At 53.1% G+C, this 27,860-nt stretch overlaps 2 protein-coding genes across 6 annotated transcripts; both read right to left on the bottom strand.

Annotated features, from left to right (window-relative positions):
- Positions 1-5,875: 5,875 nt before the first annotated feature.
- On the bottom strand, positions 5,876-9,601 carry LOC142418214 (prostaglandin E synthase-like). The gene has a single exon (XM_075519758.1). The coding sequence runs from the start codon at positions 8,124-8,126 to the stop codon at positions 7,893-7,895; it is 234 nt and encodes a 77-aa protein (XP_075375873.1). The 5' UTR covers positions 8,127-9,601; the 3' UTR covers positions 5,876-7,892.
- Positions 9,602-11,392: 1,791 nt separating this feature from the next.
- Positions 11,393-27,860, bottom strand: LOC142418213 (prostaglandin E synthase-like). 5 transcript variants are annotated; one of them, XM_075519753.1, is made up of 4 exons: positions 27,547-27,625; positions 14,231-14,558; positions 13,262-13,444; positions 11,393-11,821 (listed from the first exon to the last, which is right to left on the bottom strand). In XM_075519753.1, the coding sequence occupies exons 2-4, from the start codon at positions 14,324-14,326 to the stop codon at positions 11,639-11,641; spliced, it is 462 nt and encodes a 153-aa protein (XP_075375868.1). In that variant the 5' UTR covers positions 14,327-14,558; positions 27,547-27,625; the 3' UTR covers positions 11,393-11,638. The 5 variants fall into 5 exon arrangements, with proteins under 5 accessions (XP_075375868.1, XP_075375870.1, XP_075375869.1 ...); XM_075519755.1 differs by lacking the exons at positions 14,231-14,558; positions 27,547-27,625 and adding an exon at positions 13,780-13,870; XM_075519754.1 differs by lacking the exon at positions 14,231-14,558 and having other exon boundaries at positions 11,394-11,821; positions 27,547-27,860.

Genomic DNA, 27,860 nt, shown 5'->3' on the forward strand with positions numbered 1-27,860 from the left:
GAATTGGTGGCACTGGAGAAAAAAAGGAGATTGTCTCCTACACCACCACTGCAGGCCTATCCAGGCACTCAGCTGCTGCTCTGTCAAGTGCACAGACTTGGCAAGGGCTGGGCAGCACAAGCGCTGGGAGCCCAAATCAGCACCAGATCCAACTCTTCCAGGCTCCATCCTGTGCACCAAGGAGGGCATTAACCTGGTGAGCTGCAGGCTGGGCACTGATGGGGCACACGGGCAGAGAGCCAGGCCGAGGGGTGAGGAGATGTGGGAGCTGAAGAGCAGCCCAGCCTCGCTGGGGGCTTGGCAGAGCCTCACAGTTGAGCAGATCTGCAAGAAGCCGGGATTGGTAGGGGATGCTGCGAGCAGGATGGCTCCTGGGGAGAGCCCCCGACCAGCCTGCTGCAGGGGAGCACGCACGCAGGGACCAGACCAGCACGTGGGTCCCTGGGGGTTTTCTCCTCCAGGTCTACAGAAAATGAGCTAAGAGACAGCAAGGAGAAGGGTCAGATTCTGCACAGACAACTAGCTAAAAGATAAGAAACAAAAGGGTAGGAATAAACCATCAGCTCTTAGGTTGCAGAGTGCTTCCCAGGGAGCAAAGGCCCACCGGTGCAGAATAGGCACAGAGCACCCAAAAGCAGGGGGAAGCGGTGGCCAGGCAAAGGCGATACCAAATAGTCCAGGGCAGCCAAAGCCAAAAACAGCTCCAGGAACTCACGGTGCTGAGCTATAAAGCAGCAGAGGTAATGCAATGCCGAGAGGCGTGAAGATGTGCCCAGGGGAAACCGCCCAGCAGACACTCAGACTGAAAAGCAGCAAGTCAAGTGGCAGGAATTGCTAGGAAAGGATTAGAAAACAAGGCAGAAAGTGTCCTCACGGCTGTCGTAGCAACCCGCAGCACAACTACAGCCTGAAATTCATCGCCCCAAGACATTGTGGAGATCAAAGGTATAAAGTATATTCAGAGAGAGCTAGAAAGTTAATGGTGGGTGGGTCTGTGTCAGTGCAACATGGCAGGGATTCAACCGCCTGTGCAGAAAACTGCTGACTTCCAGGAGCAGGGAGGGCTGGGTGGAGAAGGGATACCCTGGGTTGGCCTTGTTTCTTTTACCTGCCTTAATCTGCTGAATTGCGGCAGACTCCTCCCAAGCCAGCTCCCGTGGAATTGCTCACAGGATGCCTGTGCCACCTCCTCCTCCTCCTCCCCCAGCCATCCCCAATCCCCCCCAGCCAGGGGGACCGCAGCTCTCTCCCACGCACCCAGAGGAGCTCAGTTCCGTGACAGCCCACAGGATCAGCTCCCTCCCAGCAGCAATCCCTGTGACCCCCATCACCAGTGGCCTTTGTGACACTTGGACCCCATGGGACTGCAAGGTTGAGGAAGGACCCCTACAGCAACACATCCCAGCTTTCCTCAGAGGCAACAGGCTCACCCCGTTTCATCCCAGCACTTCAGTGCAGCACCCAGTAGAAGGGGAGCAAGTCCTTGTGCTGGACATCACCCCAAGCCCACTAACTGCTTGAGCTTTCACGTCTTCCCACCCTGTTTTCAGTTCTTGGAGAGGAAAACCAGGGGGTGGCCACACAATGAAAGGCTTGAAAGGAGCACGAATCCTCCACAATGCAGCCACAGAGCTCCTTGTGCCATCGCGGGGGCAGTGGGCAACTCCACGGATGGGCACAGACATCTTACCAGCACCCGGAGCCATGCTGGTGCCCAGAACCACAACTGACCGCTGGGACTCAGGGCACCCCCCGCACGATTTACAGGTCGGATCTGTGGGATGTGCAGCCCACAAAGCCATACCGGCCCACTCCAGCAGCCACGGTCCCACACGCCAGCAGCTCAACCATCTGTATCGTACTGCTCCGCTGCTGCTTTATAACCACTTATTTATTCATTCAATAAGTGACTTGTAGATCATTATGGTCATTTATCTAACCTCCTGCCTAGCCCCAGGCAGAGAATATCACCCAAGCAACATCCCCATGTCCTCAGCATGCGGCCAGTGCAGAGCGTCCCTTTGGAGGGCATCCAGCCCTGAGTCAAAAGACCCTTGGAAGTGAAGAGCTTGCAGATCCCAGGGCAGATTCTTCCAGTGACTCATTACTGTTAACTGCTGGAAATATGTCACTTATTTCCTGCCTGAACCGTCCCGGCTTCAGTTCAGCTCCTGCTAGAGCAGAAGGTCTCAACCCATGGTCTGCCGGCTCCCAGGAGCTGACGGACTACTTCTGAGGGGTCTGCAAACCAGGAGACAGACAAGCATGGAGAGCTGCAGCTCACCTGGCAGGGTCTGCACTCCACAGGGGAGGGATGTGCCGAGGGGCAGGCTGCCAATTAAGAGGAGCTCAAAGGCATTGTGCTACCTCTCCTCTTCCAGCACGGGGGCATTTTTCCTCCTAGGAAGCAGTCTGTGACAGACACATCCATCTTCAGAACTGATTTCTGCAGGAGAGCTGGTCTCCCTCCATACACCGCAGCTTCAGGTGGGGGGGAAGGTTGCAAGAACATTATTTGCAAATTGTGTTTCCTTTCTCGAAGCAGTTGGTTTGCAACCAGCCGACTCCCAAAGGGCAAGTCTCAGCTGAGGGGAGGACCCCCCCGTGTCCCCTTTCCTTGTTTCTGACCCCGCAGCCCAACACTTACGCACGGCTTTCTGACGGATGAAAAGTTGAAGTTTGCCCCTGCAATATTTTAATGAGAACAATTTTATATTGTCATCAGCATCGGCTGCCACAGCAGCGAGACAAAACAGAGCTCACATTTTCCAGCTCGCGCAGATGCCAGCCTGGTTATCCCCATCCAGAAGGAACTGTAGACATCTAGCGCTTACCGCATCCTCCTCTCCCGCTACCCTTGCGCTGAGCCCTTCTCCCTCTGGTGGCAACGGGAAGGTCTGGAGACCTTCCAAGTCCTGCTGACACCACCTACGACCTGCAGAAACATATGTACATACGACAGCAACCCGTCATCTCCCAGCAGCTGAGCCCCTCCTGTCCTGGGGGATGCGATGGTCACCCCAAACTCCACGCTTCGTTTGGAAGGAGCATCTCCTCCCTGCAGCCGATATTTTGCTCGCTGCTGCTTCTTTCCAAACGCCAAAAGGAAGCAACCTAAGGCAGCAGAGAAGCTTTCAAGAAGCTGGATGGTAGCTAGCTGCTGGGGGTGTAACGCTCGGTAACGATTTGGGAAGGAGGGAGGAAGCAAAGGTTCCCTTTGTAGTGGGTGTTACACGGCCAAGGAAGAGTTATTGGATGCAGACACGCAGCGTGGTCCCCAGCGAGGCAGAGCATCGCGTCTGCCGGCTCCAGAGGGGCGGACGGGCACAGGAGCCTCCTCCTCAGCCCACTCCCCCGGGAACGGCACCCAGCATCCACCCACCCACCGCTCCCTCCGCCCCAAGCACCTCCAGCCCCCACCCCCGGGGCCTGCCCACAGCTCCCTGGCCAGCCAGCCACCCGGGCGAGGGGCTCCGTGGGCGAGGGGCTCCGTGGCACCAGGCAGAGGGCAGCCCTGGCTTCGGGGGCAGCAGGGTCCCCCCGCCGCGGGTGCTCGCAGCCACACGAGGGTGCTGCAGCCCCACGCAGGGGAGCGCGGCGCAGCGCAGCCCCCGGTCGCCCGGCGGGGTCGGGGGTGCGGAGCGAAGCCCCTCACCGTGCTGCTCTGCTCCACACCCCTCCCCACACGGGGCCAGGGACCACCCCCCCCCGCCTCCGGCTCCCTCTTCCCTGGGGCTGGCACCTGCGTGGCACCCACATCGCAAACAGGGGACATCTCACAGCTCAGCTCCGGAGCCGGGTAGGAAAAATCCCAGTGGATAAAGTTTTCCTTGTGTCAACTTCACCCTCGCGTATGCCAGCGAGGAGCAGGGACACACCGCTACCTTTCCCCGGGGACTAACCTCAGGGATGGCCGTACCTGTAGAGCTGCCTCTTCTCGCTCTCCCTTCAAGCCAAGGGGATCCCAGTTCCTCAAGAGGAACAAGGCGGTTTGCGTGGCAAACCCCTACAGCTCGAGGTGGAAGAGCCCCACGTCTGCTAGAGGAAATGGCAGATTTTGGGAGGGGGGAGAAGGCAGAGTGACCTGTGTCACAGGAGAGATGCTCGGGGGGGATCTTTGTCCCAGACCCCACAAGGGGGAAGGCCTGGATGAAGAGGAGACCCGGGAAGCGACGCAGGCAGGTAAGGAAGGGGTAAGTCCAAAGCTCGGGGCTAGGAGGGATCCTGGGGCTGAACTGGCTGGAAGTGTGTGGGAGGGGAGGTGACTTGCGCTGGGTCTTTGCTTGCTTTTCCCCCACCTCCAGACACCTTGGGCTCAGCAGGGTGGAGGGAAGACACGTACTGGCAGTGTGAATCATATTCAAATATTTAAGCAGCAAACTCTGTTGTTCTGCAGTCCCAGGTGGGTTTCGCAGTGTTACCATTTCAGGTTTGAGCCAGGTGTGAAAACCAAATTGTTGGCACATACAACGCACACAACAGAACCCAGAGACTGGTAGCTGCAACCACCGTCCCCGCTCTCCTGAAGCTGCGGGAGATCCTGGGCACATCCTTCCCCCGCACCGATGCCAGAGCAGCAATCTGGGAGCTCTGGGCTTTAGGATATTATTTTGGGAAAAGGCAGGGGATGCTTTAGCTCATCACTTGCAGCGACCACCACCGGCTGTGCCCAGAGGAGAGCCAGTGGCTCCGACCGCCTCGGTCCTGGGTGAGCCCTGATGGGGCTTGGGCTGACCAGGCAGCTGAGAGCCAGGCTCTGTCCTGCCTCCCACAAACCTCCGCAGCATTTCAAAATAAGCGCGATGGTTGGGCCTCTCTGAAGTTTGCCTTGTGGGATTTTTCTGTTTGGTTTTTTGGAGCCAGGAGAGTTCACATTCCCAAGCTTTTCCCTGCAGCCAGTACAGCAGGGTTTATTTTTTTTTCAATAAAAAAGAAGAAAGCAGAGCTCTGCATGTAACCTTGGCTTCCCTGAGCAGGGCATCAGCCCCAGGCACCAAACAGGCAGTTTAGAAGAGGCTGAAGGAGCTGGCAGCTCTGGGGGCTGGGGGGTTCTGCAGCCCCATTTCTTCCTTTCCACATCAAAAATCTCACTCCCAGCTACGTCTCTAACCACAGCAACATGTATTGGAGACAGTCCATTTTATAAAGCCACTGCCTTTCTTTTTTGAAAGCAAAAAGCATGAGGGAAAGAAAAAATTACCAAGTGGAGCCATTTTGTCCATCTCAACCAGCTAATGCAGACACCAATGGGGCAACACCTCCCAAACACCAACAGTTTAAGAAAATAGGGGAAAATCAGGGAAATGAGGCATTTGCTTCCCAGCAACCTACTGTCAAAAAGAGGGGGCTGCTGAGCTTGAAAAATACAGGCAGCTCCTTTGCAAGTCATAAGCACAGAAATGAGAGTAACCACACCTTACCTGAACTTCTCCAGCCCTCCAGGATTTAAGCACCAGGTTGGCTCCACAGGCAAGAAGCACCTGGCTGAGCGCAGGCAGGGCGTGAAGAAAGCTTGGTGGGACAAAGCATCTCATACCGCTAGCCTGCTTTGGGGGAGCTGGGCCAGAGGAGGTTCGGGTGAACCCCAAGCTTTGTAGCAACCTGCTACTCCAAGAAGGACAATTAAGCAGAGCTGCTTTGCAAGCCCCAGCTCCGCTGAATTTAAAGGACCAGCACAAATAATGCACACCTGGAAAAGAGCTTCCTCTGCAGGGCAGGTGAGTCCAGAGGAAAGGGACATCTCTTTAGGAGTCCTAGGGCACTCCAGGCTCTGCAGCAGGGTTTAGCAAAGCGCTTTGCAGCTGGGGAGCCATCCTGCTGGGGCTGGACCCAGCTGCTACCCAGCTGCATCTGCCGCTCCCGAAGGAAGGATGTATCAGAGCACAATGATTTGTTTTTATTGGGAATATTTGCTTCCTGCCACCAGGATGCATGTGCAGCAGCAGAGAAATGTACAGGGGTTCGAGACCCTGTGCGCCATGTGAGGCAGAAAAGGCTTGTTAAGAGGGGTATGTATTACTCAGACATCTGTTGAGGCTGTGTAAATGAGAAGTGGCCAAGAGCAAAATGCTGAACCTGCAGTCCTGCCCACCTTCCACACGCGGTGGGCCCTGCATCCCCCGCGGGAGAGCAGAGCGCTCCATCCAAACCTCACCAAAGAGCTCAGCCTAAGGCCACATCTGCACTGGGGTCAGGAGTTGCTGGTACAGAAGCTGCTACCCAAGCTGGGCAAGGGCTCCGAGCATCGGTCTGAGCTGGTGTTTCACCCCGTGCTTTGTGCACGCAGGCACTCGGTGAGGTCTCAGTAAGAGCATCTCCGAGGACAGCGGGGTTAAGGGAACAGCTTCAGTGCTTAAGCAGATGGAAGGGGAATTTATTTTCTGCTCATTCTGGTTTCCCCCTGTGATCTCAGTAAAACTCTGTGTTGCCCTCAGAGGAGGGAGCAGGCACTGAACAGCAGACCCTTCCTCCTGCCTTGTCCTCCATTGGGGTGCTCCATCACGTGCTGCCCTTGCCTGGACCAGCCCTCGGCACTTTGAGACAGCTGCACGGCAGAGGAGCTCACGAGGGTTTGTCATCCTGCGATACCCTGGTCCCAGCCTCTCCTCTCCAATATGACGGCTTTCAGGCGACACCGCAGAGCAGTGGTATTCTCCTCCTGCCCGGCGGTTCAAAGCCACTCTGCTCGTTTCCAGAGCTTTCTGCTAACACCAGCTAATCCAGGCTGCGCACGGCTCAGCAGCAGTGGACAGCAGGAAAGAGCTGAAACAAAACACCCCCAAAGTGGTCACGGCACATTCCCCAAATAGCAACGGCCATTCTGCAGCCAGAGAAAGGCTGCAAACAGAGGGGGAGAAATGCGGTCTGCTGCCCTGGGAGAGTTTTCAGGCATCAGTGGCATGGGAATGCAGATACCGCCCTTGGAGAAAGCTGTCTGCAAACTGCAAACCCCCTGCTTTGTGTGAGCATCTCAGTCTTTCCAGAAGTTCTAGAGCTTTGTGCGAGGGTCCACGTCTCTCCAGGGTAAGCGATTCCTGCCGGCTGCTCCAGGCACGTCGCTGCTGCATCTTGCCATGGCGAGACTGAGATGGAAAAGCCACAGCTGCTGCTGGCCAGGAGCTGCCGAACGTTGGCCGAGGGACATCCTTGCTGGGACAGGCAGGCTCCTGCCTGCAGCGAGGCTCCCCGGCAGGGAGCTGCGTCCCGTGGCATGAGATGAGGCGGCGCTGGGAGCACTGAACGCTTCGGTGGGTTCACAACGTCACCCCTGAGATTTCGACTTCCATATTACATTGCCTGGCAGGCACCTGCCTCCTGTCCTCCTCCTCGTGGGAGAGGGAAACTAAGGGACCCCCCTCCCTGCAGACCCACAGGGCCAGGCAGGAGGAGGGCAGCTGTTTTATAACCCCCCTCTGCTCCCACCCACCTCTGCCGACCAAGAGACTTCATGGGACCCTCGTGGCTTTCCCTTCCTGATTCACGGGGTATTCGTGACCAAGGGGAAAGGGCACATCTTCCACTTCCCAGTCCCGAATGTGGCTGGGCCAGAAAACCTTCTTTCCTTCAATGAACACCTTCCTTGAGGGGTAGCCCAGGTGCCTTCCCCCTCCCACCCTTAGCAGGAGCAAGAGAAACCTGCCTCCGCATCCCCTTCCCGCTCCGAGGGGAGACGTGCCCCTTCCCTCTGGTGACTTCCCTGCCCAATTTCAATAGCATGGGGACTTTACCAAGGCTGCATTGCACATCCCTGGGGCGCAGGCAGCCTTCCTGGCAACATACCACGTGCACACACACGCACGCACACTCACACTCGCACACGCACCACCCGGTCCAGCCGGGGAAACCAGCAGAGCGCAGGACGAGGAGGTTTGGATGGTTGGTCTCGCTGGGTGTTACCAGTACGGGGTGGTGGCGAGGAGGATCTGCAGAGCCATGGAGAAGCAGGGCAGCTGTGCCACGCTGTAGGCCACGGAGCGCGTGGGTGCCTTCAACCGCAGGAGGTAGGCGATGGTGTGGATGATGCGCCCCGCGCAGAAGATGAAGAAATGGATCCTGGCCACTGCGGGACTGGGATCCAGCAGGGAGTAGATGGCTCCAAGGAAGAGGAAGGGAAAGATATTCTCCATGTCGTTGCAGTGGGCCCTGAAAAGGGAGATAAGGTTGTTCCTTCCCACCAGGCTTCCCTGCCATCTCCCATTCCTTCTAGACAGAGCATCCAGCCCAGGGTGGAGCTGGCCCTCTCCTCCATCGGACAGGGTAGATGCAGCCCCCAAAGGAGTCAGATCATGTGCAGGCAGCGGGATTTGGCACCCGGTGTCCTTCCCTTGGGATGCTGCACTCGCAAAGCTTGCCCTCCGTGACTGGGACGCCTTTGCTGTGATGGATGACAGCTTGAGGGTTAGAGCTTTTAAATAAACAAAGCAAAACAAAGACCCTGCAAAGCTGTGAAAAGCTCAAAGCTGGTGCGGCGCCAGCTCGGCACGGCCCCAGATGTGGCCACGTTACACAGTAACCAGGTGGTTACCAGAGGAGAAACTCCCAGGATGGGAGGGTTCGTGGCTTCGCCCCTCTCCGTAATTGCATCCAAAGGGGACCGGGGGGGAGCGGCCCGAGCACCCCCTGCACCCACGTGCTGTGCCCGCAGCACCTGCTTAATCGCACCGTGGTCAGGCCAGAGGGGCTGCTGTGGGCATGCAAGGAGACATTGACGCTGACGGGGCCAAACCCTGCGCTCCATCTGAACGTGCGCCTGCCTGGCTGTCACAGCATCACCTGCCACCACCCACACTGCTACCGAAACAGGATCCGATCACGCCGTGAGCGTAGGCTGTGTCTCTCCTCGCCCAGGTACTATCCTTCAAAGGAGGGAAACTGGTCTCCAAAGCAGCAGGCTGTCCTTGCCCTCCCACCGCCTCTGCCTCTCCTTCTTTTGTTCCCTTGCGATGCAAGAGCTGGTTTCTGCAGCACAGAGCTCCATCCCCGTGCTTCAATGGGGGGGACTCTCAGGTCGTGCCCTGGTCGGTGGGGACAGATCTAGGCTGGAGAGTGACCCAGGCATGAGGCTTAGTTGCCTTTTCCCCCTGTGTCTGGAGGTTTGAGAGGCAGAGATGAAGCCTTGATAAGAGCTTCCCTTGCTTCCCCATTCCTGTGCCCTGGGATGTTTGAATGTTCACAAAGCCAAGAGAAAATTTTAAGCAATTTCTTCCCTGAAGCAAAGGCCGAGATGCCTGTGTTGCTCTTCCATGCAAGCTGAGAAGTGGCTGGGAAGTTTTAGGATGCTCAGTCACAGCTCGTTAGCGCAGACACACGCTGGGATAGACCTGGTTGAAAACTGACTTTGGAAAAGAAAGAGGGCTGTGTTTTAAGCCCCATCTCCTGCCCCTGGGGTCAGGTCTATGGAGCAGGAGATGCCCCTGCGTCCGCCTTGGCAACAGCCCCACCAAACACACCGATTTCCTCAGGCCAAGGTTTGCCAAAAGCTTCTCCATCAGAAATTTTCAACACCAAGTGCCCAGGTTTTTTGGAGGGTGACTGCTCCCAGGCAGGATCGGTCTCTGAGGAGGGAGGTGGAGCAGGAGCTCTGGGCTCTGGTCACCCAGCTTACCCCAACCTCCTCCCCCTCTCTGTGATGGCCAGGAATGGGGATAAGAGCAGAGGCTCCGGGTCCAGTAGCTGGTTCCCATCACCACGTCACACGAAATGACCTGTGTGCTGAATGCTGGCCACCGCCAGCATCCCTCGCTGCCCCCTTCCCATGCCAGAGCCCAGGCCAGGCACCGGCTCAGCAGGGCCGGGGCACCTGAGCTGTTTCCAACCCCAGCTTTGCTGGAGCATAAGGGGGATGCACAGCCTGTTGTACCCAGAAAAGAGTCACCCCGAGGGCTTTCAGCACCCCATTATCCCCATAACAGGCACCAGCGCAAGGGGCTTTCTCCTACCTGCTTTTTGCACCTCCATGGGGAACAGCCCATAGCTTAAGGGCTACGTCCCCAAGCAAGGGAGGGATGAACATGGCAAGGAGCCTGCTGGAAACCCTATTTCAGCTGCTCTCTGGGTATAATTTTGGGAAAGCATGGAGGAATTGGCCAAGAAAAGACACTAAAACGAGTCCTGCTGTTGTAGCAGCGATGCCAGGAGGAGGTGGGGATGAGCTGATCAGAGCCCAGACACGGAGGAGACATATTCCCTGTCAAACCCGGGAGCAAGGCAGGGAGCTGTGGGAAGACCTCTGCTCCTCCTGGCCAGATGGTCCCTGGGCAGAGCCAGCCCCTTCCCAGACACGAGGATGGGCTGCCGTCCTCCTGCTCACAGCCCCTTCCCTTCCCAGCCCAGGGCCCCGCTTGCCTTCCTGAGCCAGCATCACCTCCGCGGGTACCACCACAACACCCTCCCGCAGCCCAGCCAGGACTGCGGTGATGAGCACGGTTTGCTTCTGGTGTCAACCGTGCCGGGAGACGGCAGCTGCCGGACACCCACCGCCTCGCCCTGCGGCGGCCCCGTCCAAACAAACCCCCGAGGACTTGGAGGTTCAGCAGGGCTGGAAGGACAAACAGGAGAACGGGGAGGAGAAAGGAAAGAAAAGAGCTGAGACACAGCCCGGGGGCCTCTCTAAGAGGCAAGGGGGAAACCTCCCTCCTGGCTGCTGCTTGCTGTCCCCTGCTCTGCCTCTGCCCTGCACAGACCCTAGCAGCTCGGCCGTGGCTCTGCTCCCATCCCGGTAACACCTGAGAACAAAACCCGGCATCACCCTTGTTCAGGCGAAACACCTTGGGTTTGTCTTCCCCAGGGCTGTGAACAGATCAGCAAGGACTGACCCTGAGTGCTTTAACTGCACAAGTCAGATCCCAGCCTTCCCCAGGTCTTTGCTGCGGCTCTGGTTATTTATTTTTATGGAAGTTGGCCTTTTCTGACTAATCAAAAGAGGACTGTGATTATTATTACTACTATTATTTTCTTTTTCCTAGCAAGGGAACAGCTTGTTTCCCCTCCTCCTCCCTCTGGAAGGGATTAGGTGGCACTGGATATTCTTTAAAGCAAATCTTGCAGGCAGCGGGAGGCGAGCGGCGCAGTCCCCCACCCACAGCAGAGCTGGCGGCCGAGGGCTCAGTGACAGCAGGGCACGGCTCCAGCCCCTTTTCCTGCACGTCACCAGCCCACGCAGCGATCCAGCCCAACACTCGGGGCACCTCCTGGGTAAGGGGGACAGCAAAGCAAGCCTGGGGCTGAACACCTGATATAGGGTTTGCCCAATTAGGGAGACAAAAGTTATTGCTGTCGTGTCAAGCCTCTTCCCAGATCCCCAAACTGGGCAACACACAGCACTGGGACCAGTCACGCAGTTCCCACTCACGGCCCGGTTGTACTGCCCAAGCTGCGCAGGGATCTGCGGGGGTTCAGGGTCCTTTCGGAGCAGGGCACGAGGAGCCTGTGGGTGCGGGTATGGGACAAGCCCTCGGGGGCCTGCAGGACTTGGAGCATCTAGGAAGGAGTTTAATTGTGTCAGAGTCAGACCCCAAACACGGGTCCTTCCGCGTGTCCTTGCTCCAGTGCACACCATACTGCCATTAAATATTAAGCTGCCCCAGTGTACAGGGTCTTGCAGCAGAGCTCCAGGCATTCAACCCATCTAGGTAATTACTTAATTAATGAGCCCTTTAACTTCCCACTGCCTCTTTGCCAGCAGCTGCCAGGGATCGCCCTGCAGCGCAGGGGGAATGCCAGCACCGCCGCGTACTCGCCTGCGGCACCGCTCCACGTCGGGGTCCTCGCGGTAGTACTGCAGCCCCCCGTTGCGCAGCGCGTCCTCTGGGTTTGCAAACGCCTGCAAGAGAGAGTCCCCATAACGTACGCGCTCATCACGTTTTCAGGAACTTTGCAGGTAGAAGCTTTGCCCCCTGTCTTTAAGACCGGTGGGGATTTCTTCCTGTCCAAGGAGACCTTTCAGCCCCAGGTTCTCACCACCCTTCACAAACACAAGAGTAACTGCACTTCCATGTGCATGGTCCTGGGGGTTAAACCCTGCACCTCCTGATGGGTTTTCCTGACCCTCTGGAAAACCCAACTCTGCCCACCGAGCAGGTCCCGAACTGTGGGCTTCAAGGGAGCTCTGGCCTGCTCCCAGTCCACTTCTCCCAGTGAAACCCATTTAAAGGAGATTTTGCCAACCACCAAATGAGATCACTGCTGGCACAGAGCTTGCAGACACTGGATGCGGCATCCAAAAGATAAACAGGACTGACAGATTAGTTTGCTCTACCGAGAAGGAGTATTCCCTGGCTGGCTTTTTGGCAGTGATACCATGTGACTGAAACCAGCCCTGGGGAAATCGGATCCTACTCTATTAAACTTACAAATAAAAATGATTTATACGAGCTCCCCACCTATGCTCAGAAGCTGTTCCTCAGGGACCTGGTTACATGCGGCAGCTTCACTTTGCAGCCTGGAAAGGACCCCGGTGCTTTCTTTAATAACGTTACAAGCCCAGACTGCTCCCATTCAGAAATACAAGGGGAGAAGCCAAATGATGCTACAGCACAGGAGTATGTATCTTTGTATTTTATCCGAGAGCAGAAATCTCTCCTCCCACTCCATTTATGCAGTCGGAAACTTCTCAAATACTTTAAAACAGATTTTACAGGCAGCTGAGTTTTGCCACGAGTTCGATTTGGGCTGCGGGTGACAAAAGGTCCAGTTAACCCCGTCTCCTGACAGCAGCTAGAGCTCCCGGTCCTCCCTGTATTTTCCCCTGTGTCCAAGAACCATTTCCTCCAGCTATTGTTTTTATTCCCCATAACTTTCTGCTCTCCTGGAACAGTCACATAGCAATTCAGCTTCCAAAAGCAGGAAAGCTTTCTGCTACATTGCAAGAAAAAAGACCATTGCAATGATTTGTTCTTAAACCTTTTTTTTTTCCCCTTCCTTTTCTTCCAGACATGGCAAATTAACTGTAAACAGTCTCTTTGCAGAAGCAGCTCACCTGCACGGCATTTTAGATCTGAAATTACTATTTAGATTAGGATTCAGAAATTATAAACATCAAGCTACAGATGGTAGAAACAAACAAAAAGAGCCAAAGAGAAGCGAGATATTTATCTGCTGCAGCTATGAAACATGTTTTGCTTTCAACTGAAGTCAAAGAAAACTCAACTTGCTTCAGAAAAACTTTGTCGGCCTTTACAGGAATAAAAAAAGAAAGAAAAACCACAGAAACTCAAGGAAAAAGCCAGAAAGGGAGAAAAAGGTAAAGGAAACTGGAACTTACCTTCTTTCTGAGTCTCACTTGTCCCGTAATGATTGCAACGACATACATTTTTAAAATCAAGATCGTGCTGTAGAATGTAAATGACATAAACACTGCGTTTTCCATCATTTTGGGGGAAGGTGCCGCTCGGTCGCCTACAGCACTCACAGCCAGCGGAGATCTTGCCTGGGCTGCAGGAAGGCTCTGCGGGAGAGGGGGCAGGAACAGCCATGTTTAAAGACAACAGAAGTCACCACCGTTCCTTCGGCAAAAGCCCACAGACCCCGTAGAACCCTTCGGGCCGGACAGGAGTAAATGACGCAGCAGAGCTGCCGTAAGCGAGCCCCAGACGGGGACGCAGAGCAGGCTGCCCACGTTGCTCCCTGCCGCAGGCTGCTTCTGCTTCAGCTCCGCGGGGATGCGATGCCCCAAGCTGGGATACAGCCCCCTCGACCGTGTGGGCCACAGCAAGGCTCAGCCTGGCCACAGCTCATCCTCTTGCCTCCCTAAAACAGCCCACCACGATCCCCCTGCCCCACCTCCCCTCCTGTTTGTGCCCAGAGGGACGGAGCCGCACAGAGCATCCCTCGCCCAGCCAGGCACCGCTCACCCAGGGACACGAGCTGATCAGCCCTGCGAAGAAGGAGATGTTAGGAAGAAGGTAGGCACCTACCTCAGCCGCATCCAGCCCTGCGCTCCTGCGCTCCCGATCCCACAGCCCACCCCTCCGTGGCAGCGCTCCCAGTACTCCCCAGTCCCGCCCAGTGCGGGCTGAGCACTCCAGTGGCAGAGGCAACCAGCCCTCCCCTACACAGCCACCTGCCGAGGGATGGGGCACAGGGGCACAGGGGACAGAACCGTCCCTTGCCCCGGCAGCGCCCATTAAGCGGGGGCCTGGGCTGCCCCTGTACCCCCGGCTGGGCGCGGAGCCGCCGGAGTGACCAGCCTGGAAGCACAACCAGGCAAGTCACGGACCGCAAAGCCCCAAACCTGCAAATAGAAATAAACACCAGCCTGCCCAGTCCCAAAGACAGCTTCTCCTGGTTTTCTCCGAGACGGTGGATCAGGGCAGTTAGAAAGTGGCATTTGAATTTGGAGCTGGTTTTTCCCCAGCCATCAAACACTGCTGAAGAAAGAGTGGGATCTAAGCCTCTGCAGGCAGCTGGGCTGCTCTTCCAATGCAAACCTTTAACTCCTTCTTCCCCAGCCCTGGCCCCAGTGCTGGCAGCAGCAAACCTCCGGTGAGCCGGCAGCGTGGGGGCTGATAGGAGCTCTCCAAGTTTATTAGTGTTGAAGAGCTGGATTTGGGGTTCGGTTCCTTTACACAGGAAAAAAAAAAAAAGAAAAAAGACATTTCAGGAAATTGGAAACTTTTGAAGATTGGAAAATGAATGCTTTGAGGATGCAAGCAGTTTTTTAATTAACTGACATGTTGGAATAAAAAAAATTTGTTTCAAGCCACAAAAAAGCCTCAAAAAACAATGAAGAGAGTACAACAGTTTGTCATTTACAAAACCACCTATTGAAGCGTTAGTGCCTCTAGGACTGGTTTTCTTCTTCAGGGCTTTTTAACTTTTTAACTGCCATTGAGCAAAACTAATCATGTCCTTTCCAAGAGGGTCCAGAGTAACCCAAGAGGAGCATCGCACTCAGCCCAGGACCAGGCTCCGGTCCCGTCGCTACAGACCCTGTTGCACAAGCACAGGTTTGTCCCCAGCAATGGGACACCGGTGGCACCTCACTCGCCAGGGAGAACGGGCTACAGGAGCCTTTTCCCTGGGGTGCTGGTGTGAATTTAAGGCAGCCTTGTGCTAGGGGCACAGCGGTCCTGGCCCCAGGTGACACCATCGACGCGAGCATGAGTCAGGTTATGTGGGCAGATCTGGAAGGTCCACTCCTGCTCAGGGAGCAAGCCAAGAAGGAAAACAGTCACCTCCCCGTCTGGGCAGCGTTATCCCACCAGCCCTGACCCGTGGCTGAGGGATGCCCCAGGCCAGCCCCCACCTCGGCCCCTGCAGAAGGGAGGGTTACACCATTTCTTGTATTCCCAGCAAACGGTCAGCGCGGAGCCACACCAGGGCTGCTTTCCTGCCAGGATCAGCGCTACAGAAGACGTTTTCCTCCTGCCATGCTCAGCTCAGACGTGAGCTGTGTGTCTGGCCATCCCAGCCAAGGGCTGCGCTCTTCCTGTGTCCATCCAGAGCAGATGTCCTTCCTTCCACCCCAGCCTGCCTGGCTCTAGACCCCTGCGCTACTCCCAGCTTGGCAGGGCAGGGCTTAGAGCCAGAAAGACCCTTCAAGCACACAATCTCCTTCTCAGCACAGAGATCTGCAAATTCTTTGCGTTTGCCACTGAATCTCCCTCACCATGGCTGTTCTACCCTGATGCTGCAAGCCCAAAGACGCCTCACCACTCACTGCGATGCACTGGCTCAGCCCCATGACATCCGAGTGCGCAGAGAGCCTTTGAAAACCCCAAAACCTTGGTTTCAAGGGAGAGGTACTTGCAGCTGGTCACCACCATCCTGGCGTCAAGGCGGCTGCAGAACAAGTCCCAGCACAGCCCGGTGTGGAGCTCCGCAGCCTGGCGTGGAGCTCCACAACCCGGCAGTGAATGCCTCCGATGGGCTGCTTCTCCAGGGGTGGGAATGGGGACACCAGGACACGCAACAGCCATGTGGATTCAAACACTGCAGTAAGGGCTGGGGTGCTCACCCTGGACCCCAGCCTGTGCTGCCACCAAACTGCATCCAACCCCACTCACGTTCCCCTGGAGCTCAGCAGAGTATTACAAACACCATAACGCCAAGCATAAGCAGTTGATGGCAAAGCCGCATCCCAAACACTGCTCCCTCCCATCTCCCCTCTCCATAGCTGGTAGGGAGCAAACCCATAGTGGAGAAGACCTTGGTGCCCAAGGACTGGGGTGATGCAAGGGCCAGACCAGCCCTGCAGCAGGGGTAAGACTTTCTCCAGTAGCCCCTTCCCTGGCTCTCCCAGGAGCCTGGCTCTAGGGCAGGCAGCCAGACCCTTCACCAACACGCCCTCCATGGAGCCGCTCCAATTTTTACCAGCTGAGGATCCAGCCTGCAGGCTCTTCGGCAGCGAGACGTTTTTCCTTCGTGCACCTTCTTCTCCTCCCGAGGCAGCCAGCACGCCTCACTGAGCGGCAGGAATACACACAAGCTTGGTACCACCTGCAGACAAGCCAGGACTTCTCCTGCTAGCCAGACAGACTTTCTCCTCCTCAGCATTATTCAAGCATTGGCAGGAAGCCCTGGACAATTTGCACTGGCAACTGGCACAAATTTAAATTGAACGGAGTGATCAAGAAGCATAGTTTGTTTAGGTGTAAGCCCCTGGGGCAGACCCAGGCATGGGTGTTATATGTGCTGGGTGGGCTCCATGGTGTATAAAAACCACGTGGGCAAAAAAAGTTCTTTTTTCCACGTGTTTATGCATTTCAGACCCTTTCACCATTACACAAAGCTGAAACCCAGTGGGGAGGGCTGGTGTCTGTCAGCACATCACCTAGGTGGATGGGGACAAGGGGCAGAAGCTGCCTGTGAAGGCAGGTGTAATGCTCCTGGGATCCCAGCTCCTGCTTGATCTCTTAAGTTTAGAGGTCTCATGTCGTGTAGGACACATCCACTGCACAATCACACCTTCTTAGCCTTCCTGACCCAAGGCAACACAGCTGCCAGGAGTATGTTCAACCATCCCATTAATCTGGGCGGAAGCAGGCTGTCAATATTAATGGTTTGATCCTCCTCCACGGATCACATCCTGCTGGGACAGAGCCGTTGCTTGAACGGGACCAGGTCCTAAGGGCAGTGTGTCTTTAAACTACAAGCTGTGCCTTAAAGCCTTTAGCACAGGAGGTCTCAGCCCAGGACAAGACCTACCCAAAAGCAACACCGCTAGCAAAAAACACTGCAGTTTTTGGAGAAATGATTAATAAGAATCAGGGTCAGGCTTTGAAAGGTTTAGTCATCAGGTTAGGCTGACCCGAGGAGCTGTGGGGAAAAGACGGAGGGTTTTGCTGGAGGAGGGACTGAACAGCAGGCAGAAGGAATGAAAAATTCATGGGAGATGCTTGAGAAAAGTACTTAAAAATAGAAGCCTCTAATAACAATCCTGCTTTGGAAAGATTATGGAATAAAAATCACCCTCAGTTCCCACACGGGTTGTTATTTATTTGACCAGCTCAGTTACACTACAGTATTATAACTACATGTTTTTCCACTGTTGCTATGCTGGGGAATTTCCTGGTGGCAGCTACATGAGAGGGTTGGTTGTGTAATAAATCCTTGTCAATGGAGCACAGGCACGTATGCCAGGGTGGCACGGCCTGGGCTCCAACCTAATCTCAAAGGGCAGCAAATGCTTTGGGCAATTACAGCTCAAATTCCCCAAAATTTTCCCAAATGAGCAATTATATCCTACAGCTTGGCTGGGCAAAGAGCCCGAGGGGACTGCTCCAGCCTGGAGGAGACAGGCAAGCAGGTGGCACTTCTCCAGCGTGCTCCCAGCGTGCTGGTGGAGAAGGTGCAGAACCCAGCTGGGATCTTGCCTGTCCGGGGCCCGGCAGCTCAGCCCACGGCTCCAAGCAGTACTGAGCCACATTCCCAGCTTGTTCCAACGCTGCTGTGGGTGCCGGTGCCCTCCTGCCCTGCCATTTCTTCCAGCTTCTCCCAGCACAAAGCCTCGGAGCCTGCAGACATGCCCTGCCCCAGTGATCACTTGCCCTTGGCTGCACCCAGCCCTGGGAAATCCGGCTGCCCACGGGAGGTTGCGCTGGCTCATCAAACACAGCTAGGTTTTCAAGTAAAGGCATGAGCAGTTTAGCTATTTATTAAAGAGAAAGGGACTCCACCTGCGTTCACTCCTTAGCCTGCACAAAAAGTCACATCACCATGACGCATCTTGATGAATGAATGAAATCCCATTGCTTCACCTGCAGCTCCCCATCCCCCAGCTCCTGGGCTCCTCACTCTCTTTGCAGCGTGCAGGACGGCAGAAGACACTGCAAAGTCACTCAGCAGCGAAACCACCAGCGTTAGCATCTCCTGAAACAAATGGGATGCTTCAGTCTTTGGCAAACTCAGGCAGATTTTGTCTGGTTTGCATTTTAAGGTGACTGTACTGGCTGGAGCTATCCGAGAGGCCTCAGGCATGAGGAATGTAGGATCAGACTCTCCCAAATAGTCCTTCACACTCAGAAGACCAGATGCTTGCAGCAGGAGAAAGCCAGCAGGAGAGGCCCAGGGAAGGGGCAGGGGTGCAGCGGCTCCGGGTCTCAGGCAAAGAGGAGCAGAGGAAGCTGCTGTTCCTCAGCCAGCCCCGGGACAGGGATCAGGCCCAAGGCCAAGTGAGAAGCAGTGGCACGTCCTCCTGCCTTCTCCTTCCAGCTCCATCCACCATCCCTTCCTGCCTGCTCCTGGGCTGCTGCCCTGCTCTCAACCACCCTCCTGCCCCAAACCGTCACACCCACCCTGGCTGCAGGGGAGCCACTATGTCCCCTGCTGCTGTGACAGCAAGGAGATGCTGGAAGAAAGCCCATCAGGCTGTGAGCATGTGGGAGGCAGATTATTTTCTCTTATTCTGAGCCTCACATGGATTCATGCCTGGGCTTTCTCTTAGAGGAAAGAATTCCTTGGCTACGCTGCTCTGTGCCTTCAGGGATGCAACCCAGCTGGGAGAGGGGCTGAGGGAAGTTATTTCTCCTCTCCCCTGCTTTCTCCCTCTGACCCAGCTGGTTTAAAAGCTGGCTTTGGGCAGAGCTGCACCTGCCACCGCTGCCATGGGCAAAGGTGGGAGACAGGGCTCAGGGCTTGGGGTGTGCAGGAAGCCAGCATCGCTCTCACTTAGCCACACCACAGCAACTCGTGATGTGTTTCTCTTCCCGAGAAGCAGATCCCATCAGCTGTAAACAACAGGCAAAACCCAGTTATGTTATTGCCCAAAAAGAGGGAGTTTCCCCGCCAGGCTGGGAGAGAAGAGAAACAAATCCTGCTGCCAAAAATTTCAGGCTTGGGAAATATTTCCTAGGCTTCAAGCATTTGCAAAACTGCAAAGTAAATACAGATTCTCTGGTGGGGTGCTCTTCAGCAAGAGCAAAGGTAAAGGATGCTGCGTGGTCCTGCCTCCACATGCTGTGTTATGGAGAAATGGGAATCATTACAGCCTTAAGAGTACTGGCTCACTAACAGGGCTGAGAGAGAAAGCAAACGTGGTCCAAGATTTCATCCTTATGGAGACCTGACATTCAACAGCAGATGAGCAGCTTCAAGGAGAAAAGTAGAAAACAAACCAAGACAGCTTTTCTCTCCTTCAGAGCCTGACCAAGGACTGTGATCTCCTGCTGTGTTGATCTGCAGGGCTCTGCTTGCCCTCAGAAGCACAATGGGGTACCCAGCTTAAGAACAGAGACCTTTTTTGGCACGTGGGTACCTCTTAGCTCCTGGGCTGCTAACCCTGCCCTGAAACCCAGGAAGAACAGTAGGCTTCAGAGCTCGCCCATTTTAAAGCCTTTTAAGTCCTGTTTTCAACAGAAAGGCATTTTCAAGTTGTCACAGAGACACAGAAACACAGGACAAGAGGGAATGGAAAGGTCAGTGCTTCATTACCTGTCCCTGACCCCAGCTGAGAGTGGCTGCACCATCCTGGCGAGACTGACTAAGGAGAGCCTTCCTTCATGGCCCTGCCGTAGAGCTTCACCCACCACAAAGCTTTCCAAAACACAGAGCGTATTCTGAAACCCCCGAGTTCTCCGTGTCCACTCCATCACCCCTAGACTAAACAGCAGCAATTCCTCCTACCCTTCCTTATAGGTCATGTTTTCTAAATTTCTTTATCACACATGCTGATCTCCTAAATGCTCTCCCTTCTCAGAGCAAGGTCCTCAGCAGCAGGAGGGTGGCTGGGCTTCCTAGAGCACTTTCTTCTTCCTTCTCACGAGACCTGACTCAGACAGAAGTCAGAGCTTCTCGGCAGTTTGAGGTTTTTGGAGTCGAGTCATTTGTCAGCCCGTAGCTATGCTCCAGATGCATGTTAAAACTTTCCCTTTCTTTTCCCTGCACTGGGTTATGCACAACGTGTCTTTCGGGCTCGCTTCAGCATCTCAGCAGCCAGGAGAAAGGGGGTCCAGGTCTCAACTCTGACATTATTAATTAACACCCCGCACATGCCATGCTAAAAACACCCTCCCCATAATCAGCCTGGAAAGCAGGGAGTAATTTAGCTGCATTATTTACAGCCCCCACTGCCTGGAAGCTTTTTATTGTGTTGTTGTCTCAGCTGCCCTCTTCCTCACAGCGGTGGGAGCACTCGCAGAGCACGACCCTGGCTGGAGTCACATCCCGAGGCAGCAGCGCAGGAGATAAGGAGAAGGGAATGAAGCTCACGGGCCCCTGCCTGGACGTCAGAGCAGGGATTACATACTCTGTGCAGTACAGCATCCGCAGGGATTACATACTCTGTGCAGTACAGCGTCCACTGTACTGCAAAGTTAAAAACAGTCAGTGCATATTTCCCAAACCCACAGTGAGGAAAAGGAAAGGGATGTAGGATCATAGAACCTCCCAGAGTGATTCCCCAGCTGTAGCAAGACCAGAATTTGGCCTGAATGATACAAGGAAGTAGAAAAAGCTCTTCATGCTGTTCCACAGGCCGTGATGCTCGGACTAACTGTCCTAAGATTTCTTCCCCTCCTGAATGATCCATTAGCAGGACTCCAGGAACCTGCCTGGGTCTCATGCGTTGGTTACTCTCCTGACGTGCAGGCTACGTCCTTGCATCCATCATGTGAGCCCAGAAATCTGCTCCACCCTGTATTTATCCAGCCCTGACTGCTCTACGCAGCCATCCATGAGGAGATACACGCTCATTACAATATTTACAAAGCAGCAGAATGCATCTGTCTAGCACAGCACGTTTCTGTTGACAGTGCCACCAACTCAGCCAAAACTGAACAAGGAGTGCTCCCCCATTAGCAGGAGAGAAGCTGGATCCAGGTGGGAAGCAGCTGTAGAAAGGGTGGATGGACAGGAGGCTACGGGATGCTACGGCCACATTAGCAGGGCTAGAGCTGTCCCACAAGGAGAGTTAGGCAACGGAAAGGCGCAGGAGCTGTGCCGCACCGTACCACGCTGGGGGAAGTTCCTGTGTGTTTGCTGGTGGAAGGGAGCTGCTGCTCTTCAACAGCAGCAGAGAGCTTGCTGGGTTGTACAAGCCCTGAGGCTCACTGTGGTTTCAAGGTAGTACGAGCCCCTGTGGTAGCCAGCGATGGACTGAGGCTCTCTGGCCCCACACTTCATCCAGTCTTCAGAAGTCAGAGATTAACTTAAGCTCTGAATCACAAGGTTTAATTCCCTTTCTTGCAAATTTCTTGTCATACATGACGGTAATGCTTGATAATTATATGTGTCAAGTCACTGTCCAAACTGTTAAAATTAATTTACTTCCTGGGACAATAAGTTCCATAATGAAACATGATTTAAATTAAGATGGTGATAGTAATAATAAACTTTTTACGGGCTCTCCTTTCCCTCTTGTTCATGTCACAGAGAGACACAGGGGCATTAGGAAGAACAGCAGTTCTTGCTTAGCTTTGTCTAGCGTACTCCTCCTTCGATACATGTCTGTGAAATCACCTCTTACTCAGCTTTACCACAGTCCCATTCGCTTTCATCTCTCTTCAAAGGAGATTCCTCCATGCTTTTGATTATCCCAGTCATACTTTCTTATTTCCCTCCAACGCTGAAGCCAGCAGATGACCAGCACATGACTGCCAACTCATTTCACCCCTTGCACTCCAACCGTCCTTCAGCCTCGTAAGAGTTCATTTTTCTTTTAAATGCCACGAGTCCTCACTGAGGGGTCTAGGATGACTCCAGACCGAATTATTTAGTACTCTGGAGGGGCTACTCCCAAACAGAAGGAATTCCAACTATGTTCTCACAGAAGATAGATCTGGGATGCTCATTCCGCAGCCATCCGGCAATAGATCTGGCTTGCTCATCTCTGTTCCTTCGGGGCCCTTCTGTATCCTCCAGCACAGTCTCCTCTCTCGCTATGCTATTAGCATGGACTTAACATTGTTCTTTGCAGAACACATCCATTCTCCTGTTTTCAACTCATTCCAGCTCACTGTCGGCCACAGGGTTCCCAGCTCTCAAACACACATTTTAACAATAGCTGGAAACTGAAGTCCTGCACGCAATCTTTTATTTTATCAGAGTACATTTTTCTTCCTGTTTGTTAGATAACATATCTCCTGGAAAAAGAACCTAACATTTTCAGATCCCTTCCTGACCCTCCATCATTATTTAACATTGATGAATCTGTACGGGAATGATACTTTCCGAGTCGTTCAGAGGAAAATGCGAGGCAGAAATTAACAGGTCCTCATAGAGCACTTCAGCTGGACATTGCAGAAGTGAAAGAATTAAATACCTCTCAGCTGGTCCTGCTTAAATAGAGGGACACATTTCTGAACACTACGACCTAGTGACAACTGCTCATTGATCTGTTTTCAGTAAGTGTGTCACTTGTCCCTCCACAGGAACAAACAGACATGCCTCCTCCAGTGCACGGGAGGAACAACCTGTATGTGGCCAGCCAAGCCTGGGAGCTGGAGCGAGGGGACTGGGAAAGCCACCCAGCATGCCTGACAGTGCTCACCATGAAGGGATGAGAGCAGAGCTGGTGGCTTCAGCCCTTCTGTGAGATGTACCTGCCCAAGAGCTCTTTCATGTCCAACCTACAGAACCACCAAAAGGAGCTCCTGTACGGTGTGATGCTTTTCCCCTCACACGGCAGCACCCAAGTCAGCTGAGTAAGTGGACTTCAGTAAGTGTCTGTTTGCAGTCACTCAAGTTCATGCTCCTAAGCCACAAGATCCTCCCCAAACTCTCGGTACGTGTAGATAATTTTAAAATTTGCTCCTGGATTTTTTTTTTCCTCTTTCAGTAATACAAACCAACCAATCCAGAAAGAACCGAGAAAAAAAGAAGATGACATTTTTTCTATCAGCTGAACGGAGTGGTTGAGTGAATTCATTCTGCATCAAGCTCATGCAGAGTTGAAGTTACACCCGCAGTACAGGAGTGCCCAGCATGGGTAGGGCAGAGCTCTACCCTGGGTGTAAAGGACGAACACAGACAGGCTGTAGAGAACACAGTCGTCCCTGGAAAATGGGCCCGAGACTGTCAACTCCAAAAGGCCACATGCAACAGGACCATCTCAGGCCCTACAAAGCCATTTTTCTCCAGCTGGCTGCTTAAGTCTGCTATCATTTAGCAGAAACAGCTGCACAATAGCTTATCATCTCAGGGTTTCACTCTGCATTGGAGTCCTGGTCTAAGAGATGCTACCCTGGGTGATTTCTTCACAGTTGGTCTCAGCACCAGAGTCACACAGGTCAGAGATGGACTGGAAAGCTCCCAACGGCAAGTCACCAAACAGGAGAGATGCCTTGGCTGTCCCACAACGACAGCCCGATGTCCAAACCACAGAGATGGACAGACTTGGTGCAGTTTCCAGGAAGCCTCCTCACTGCGGTCTCCAGAGAAATCCCCACATCCCCCCTTGCTCAGGAGACCTCACCGCTGGTGCCAAGGTTTGCTGGCTGCTGGTGCCTGTTGTTCTCTGGTTACAGATCCCCTCTGAGGCTCTCCGACAAACCAGGAGCCTGAAGATGCACTGCTGTCCTTTAGCCTTCACTGGCAAACTGCCTGGTGCTCTTCTCTTGCCTTGCAACCAGCTGGTAAGTACCAAGCCCAGCTCCATAACCTCCACAACTGTCCAAGGGCAGCCAGACCTGGCCTGTCTGAACAAACGGGGAAACTATTACAGCAGCAAATAGTTGCTTTCTCCCGGTGAACCTACTTGTTCTTCAACACCAACTGCTAAAGCTGATTAAAACCAGGCAGAGGTCTTTATTCAAGCACGAATTGGAGACAGAGGAGCAGGAATAACAGAGGCGCCAGCCAGAATAGCTGCTTTGCAAGACTAATTTTAGTGACCTGTATTTACGGCTCTTCCACAGGAGATGGGTGAAAGAGCAGGGCGTTTAGTTTTGCAAACCCCAAGCCAAACACAGCCTCTGATTCTAGTCCAACCCAAAACCCATTGAGCACTTTTAAATCCTCTTTCACCTAAGGGTCCCAAAGCTTTGGATGGGGATGTCTGCTCAATAACACCACCACCTTATGTACTTTGGATGAAATACAAGCCACTCACCACATCAGAGCCCATGACTGGAGCGAGGGCAGAGCGTTACTCATGCCCTATAATGCTCTTCCTGTAGCAATCCTCCCCTGCCGTGTAAGCATAGTGTTTTCTTATTTCATCAAGTTCAAGTTTCATCCCTTTCACAGAGTTTTTATCCCTAAATTATTATTTGCAACAGAATTCAAGCTTTAAGATAGAATACAGGCGAAAGTTTTCCTATTATTTCTTGTCCTCTCAATGAGAGCTATTGCTACATGCAGCAGACAGGCTCACGTGAGAGCTGCTCCACTCCCGCTGCTTCCAAGCCAGCCCAGAGAACAAAACCAGAAAGCAGGTCCCAGACCCAGACTGGAGCCCAGTCAAAGCCAAAGAGGAACAATCTCCAGTTTCAAATTCTGGGCTCAATTTTAAAAAGAAGGGGAAAAAACAAAGGCAGGATTGAGGTGGGTGAAAACCAACTCTCTCAGCATCCCCATCTTACCAATGAGGAACAGCACAACGTTTAATTCTCTTTCTTGCAAATTTGTTGTCATGCATGACGGTAATGCTTGATAATTACACGCATCAAGTCCACTGTCCAAACTGTTAAAATTAAATTACTTCCTGGGACAATAAGTTCCATAATGAAACACAATTTAAGATGATAATAATAATAATAATAATTTTATAGAATCTCCTTCCCTTCTTGTTCACGTCACAGAGAGACATGCGGGGGATTAGGAAGAACAGATGATGTGACTTAGCATTGCTTGGAGCTGGGTGACAGCACCTTGGCTTGACCCCTGGAGTCCAAATGCAGTCCCCAGATCTAATCACTAAACCACAGAGGATGTCTGCATCAGGACTGTTTAGTTTACAAGTCGAAACAGAGTCTAACTGCCAGCATGCAAGTGCAACCCGATAGCCCATCTCCTGGCTCTATCACCACCACTTCATACATTATTCATCTCGATCTTGCACAACACAGGCCTTGAAATCAGAACCCAGAGGCAATTAGGCAGGAGTAGAGCCAGCTCTGCAGCAGCGAGGGGTGAAAGGAGAGGCTAGTAAAACACATGTCCTGCACCCTGCTTTGCCTTCCTCAGTTCCTGCCCTGAGGGTGCCTCTCTCAGCTGCCAGCCCAGGTGGATTTGCATGGTCCATAGGCGGCTGCTGCTTATTTGCATCTGGCTTTGGGTGGTACCATTAGACCCCCAGCTGCTCTATCCGTCTTCTTGCCCTGCAACAGCAGACACCCCAGCCAGCACATAAAACACCCACCTGAGCCCCAGTGTCCTTGCAGCACTGGTATTTAAACTCTTAGCAGCAATTTTCTCCAAGCTATACCTTAACCTCTTCACTCCTGGCACCAAAACCTACATGAGCTTGGAGTGTGTCTATGCCATGAAAGTCAATTTTAGAAATGGACAACTGTTAAGATCACACAGCTACAGATTAAAAAACTGTTCTCCTCAAAGCCTGTCACTATGGCACTCTTGGCATCTCCTGCTCATATGAACAGAAACCTCTCATTTTTTGCAAAGCCAAAGGGCTGCCTCCCTCCATCCCTTCTCCCTCGGGAGCACACAGCAGTCTGCAGAGGAGCACAGCCAGTTTGGCTGCCGGGCACTTAAATAACTCCCCGTGCTTATTCTGAGAAAGACCTTCTCCATCCATCATTACTTGATGGAGTTGGTATGACTGAAAGATCAAACAGGTTTCAGCACCAGGTCTTACCATATAAAGAGCAGAGAAGTGCCCTGCCAGCTTGTCACCTTGCACTTATCTATGAAACACTACCATTCAAGGAAATTCCCACGGGAGGCAAAAAATGTGGTCTGGACCATCGTTGCATCCAAAGACTCTAAGGTCCTTAGGGCTGGTTATTCATTCTGCTTGTACAGCACAGTGAGACTCTGGTCTCTGACTGCAGTACAGGCTCAGGCAACAGGGCTTTAAGGCTGGGCATCCAGAGGGGAAATCCTTTTCTCTTGTTGTAGGGAAGAACCTCTCAATTGCATTTTCTAGAGACAGCAACCAGAACAAAAAAACCCTACTGGTACATCAGAATTTTACAAGGGTTCAGACATGATCAAAGGAATTCTTTCACACGGGCAGATTTACTTGGAGAGGTATATGATGTTCCACTTCACCCAAATGCCAAGCTCATCCATACCTCTCCTTGTCGGACTGTCCCTCTTCACATAGCACCACACATTGACCCAAGGGACTCTGTGATTTTGTACCCTAGACAAGGATTTTTAAGCCTGCCCAAGGCAAATCATGGCTCAAGCTCAAGTAAAGATTTCAAAGACAGAACAGAATTGCTAAACCCTTTGCTATGAACTACCATGTTAAGCAGAACTTTCATCATCTGCAAACCTCAATTTTCCTACCTGCAAGAGAAGGATGACAGTCTCTGTGTTGCTAGGGTTAGACAATGTTTGCTCAATATTAATGTAGATTTCGGTGTCTTGTGTTATTGCTACCGTCACATTATAGAAAGGTCAATGAACACATTCCAGTGAGTCAGAGCCTTTCCACAGCGTTAGCGTAGTCCTCAGAACTTAGCCAGGCTCTGTATTTGGATAAAGCCCACCACAATCCCACCCTTAAAAGATCCCAATGTACGTCAGAGTGACAGCCTTTTCCTGTCACTGCTTCATCTCTATGTTTAGGATAAGGAGCACTTGGAAGATGATGCTGAAATTGAAGCAGGGAAAGAAAACAAACCCAAACCACACATACAGGGGGTGAAAAAAAAAAAGGTAAAAATAAACCAGACTCCCCTCAGAAAACCTCTGAGCATTAGAGAGTGTCTAGCCAGGGTCAGAAGGCCGGGAGAGAAGATAGGTGTTTAGGTAGAAATTAAACTGAACATAGGGAAAAATGAGTCTCCCGCTTCTTCTTCTCCAATTAGAAACCTTCAGCGAGAACCTCTTGCCAGCCCAGCACCTCGTGTAAAACAGCAGTCATGTTACCAAACCTCCTTCATGAAGCACTTGGAAATATTGAGGACCTTATACATTCTCCAACAAAAATACAGTCTTTTTCTGGGAAAAGCATTGATTCATTGACCCTACAATTCTTACCTGGAAACCTCTTGCACTCCATGAACTCAAGGCAGGGCTGCAACACTGATTCCTAGCACCCTGTCCCCTGGCTGGAGACATTATGTTTCTTGGCTCTCCAGCCAACTGTGAGGTATGCTGCCTCGTGATCAGAAAGCCACGCTAACCAGCCATATCCCAAATTCTCTAGGCTCTTTGCCACGGAGCTGCAAGCCCAACGTCCTGAGAATGCTGACTTTAAACCAACAATGTAAAATTCAAACTGTGGGTGGGTGACAGAAAATTTCAACACACCGAAAGCAGAGTAAAGCCAGGCAAAGCTCTCATCTGGGACT

The sequence above is a fragment of the Mycteria americana genome, chromosome 17 (genome assembly GCF_035582795.1).
Source record: "Mycteria americana isolate JAX WOST 10 ecotype Jacksonville Zoo and Gardens chromosome 17, USCA_MyAme_1.0, whole genome shotgun sequence".
NCBI lineage: Eukaryota > Metazoa > Chordata > Aves > Ciconiiformes > Ciconiidae > Mycteria > Mycteria americana.

Bases quoted from the DNA above. Each gene is read 5' to 3' on its own strand.
- LOC142418214 (XM_075519758.1), bottom strand. From the start codon at position 8,126: ATGGAGAATATCTTTCCCTTCCTCTTCCTTGGAGCCATCTACTCCCTG.
- LOC142418213 (XM_075519752.1), bottom strand. From the start codon at position 14,123: ATGGGCGCTGCCGGGGCAAGGGACGGTTCTGTCCCCTGTGCCCCTGTG. The intron at 13,445-13,913 runs GTAGGTGCCTAC...CCTCTCCCGCAG, and splicing joins CAGGGCTGGATGCGGCTGAG to AGCCTTCCTGCAGCCCAGGC. The intron at 11,822-13,261 runs GTAAGTTCCAGT...TCTCTCTTGCAG, and splicing joins AAGTGAGACTCAGAAAGAAG to GCGTTTGCAAACCCAGAGGA.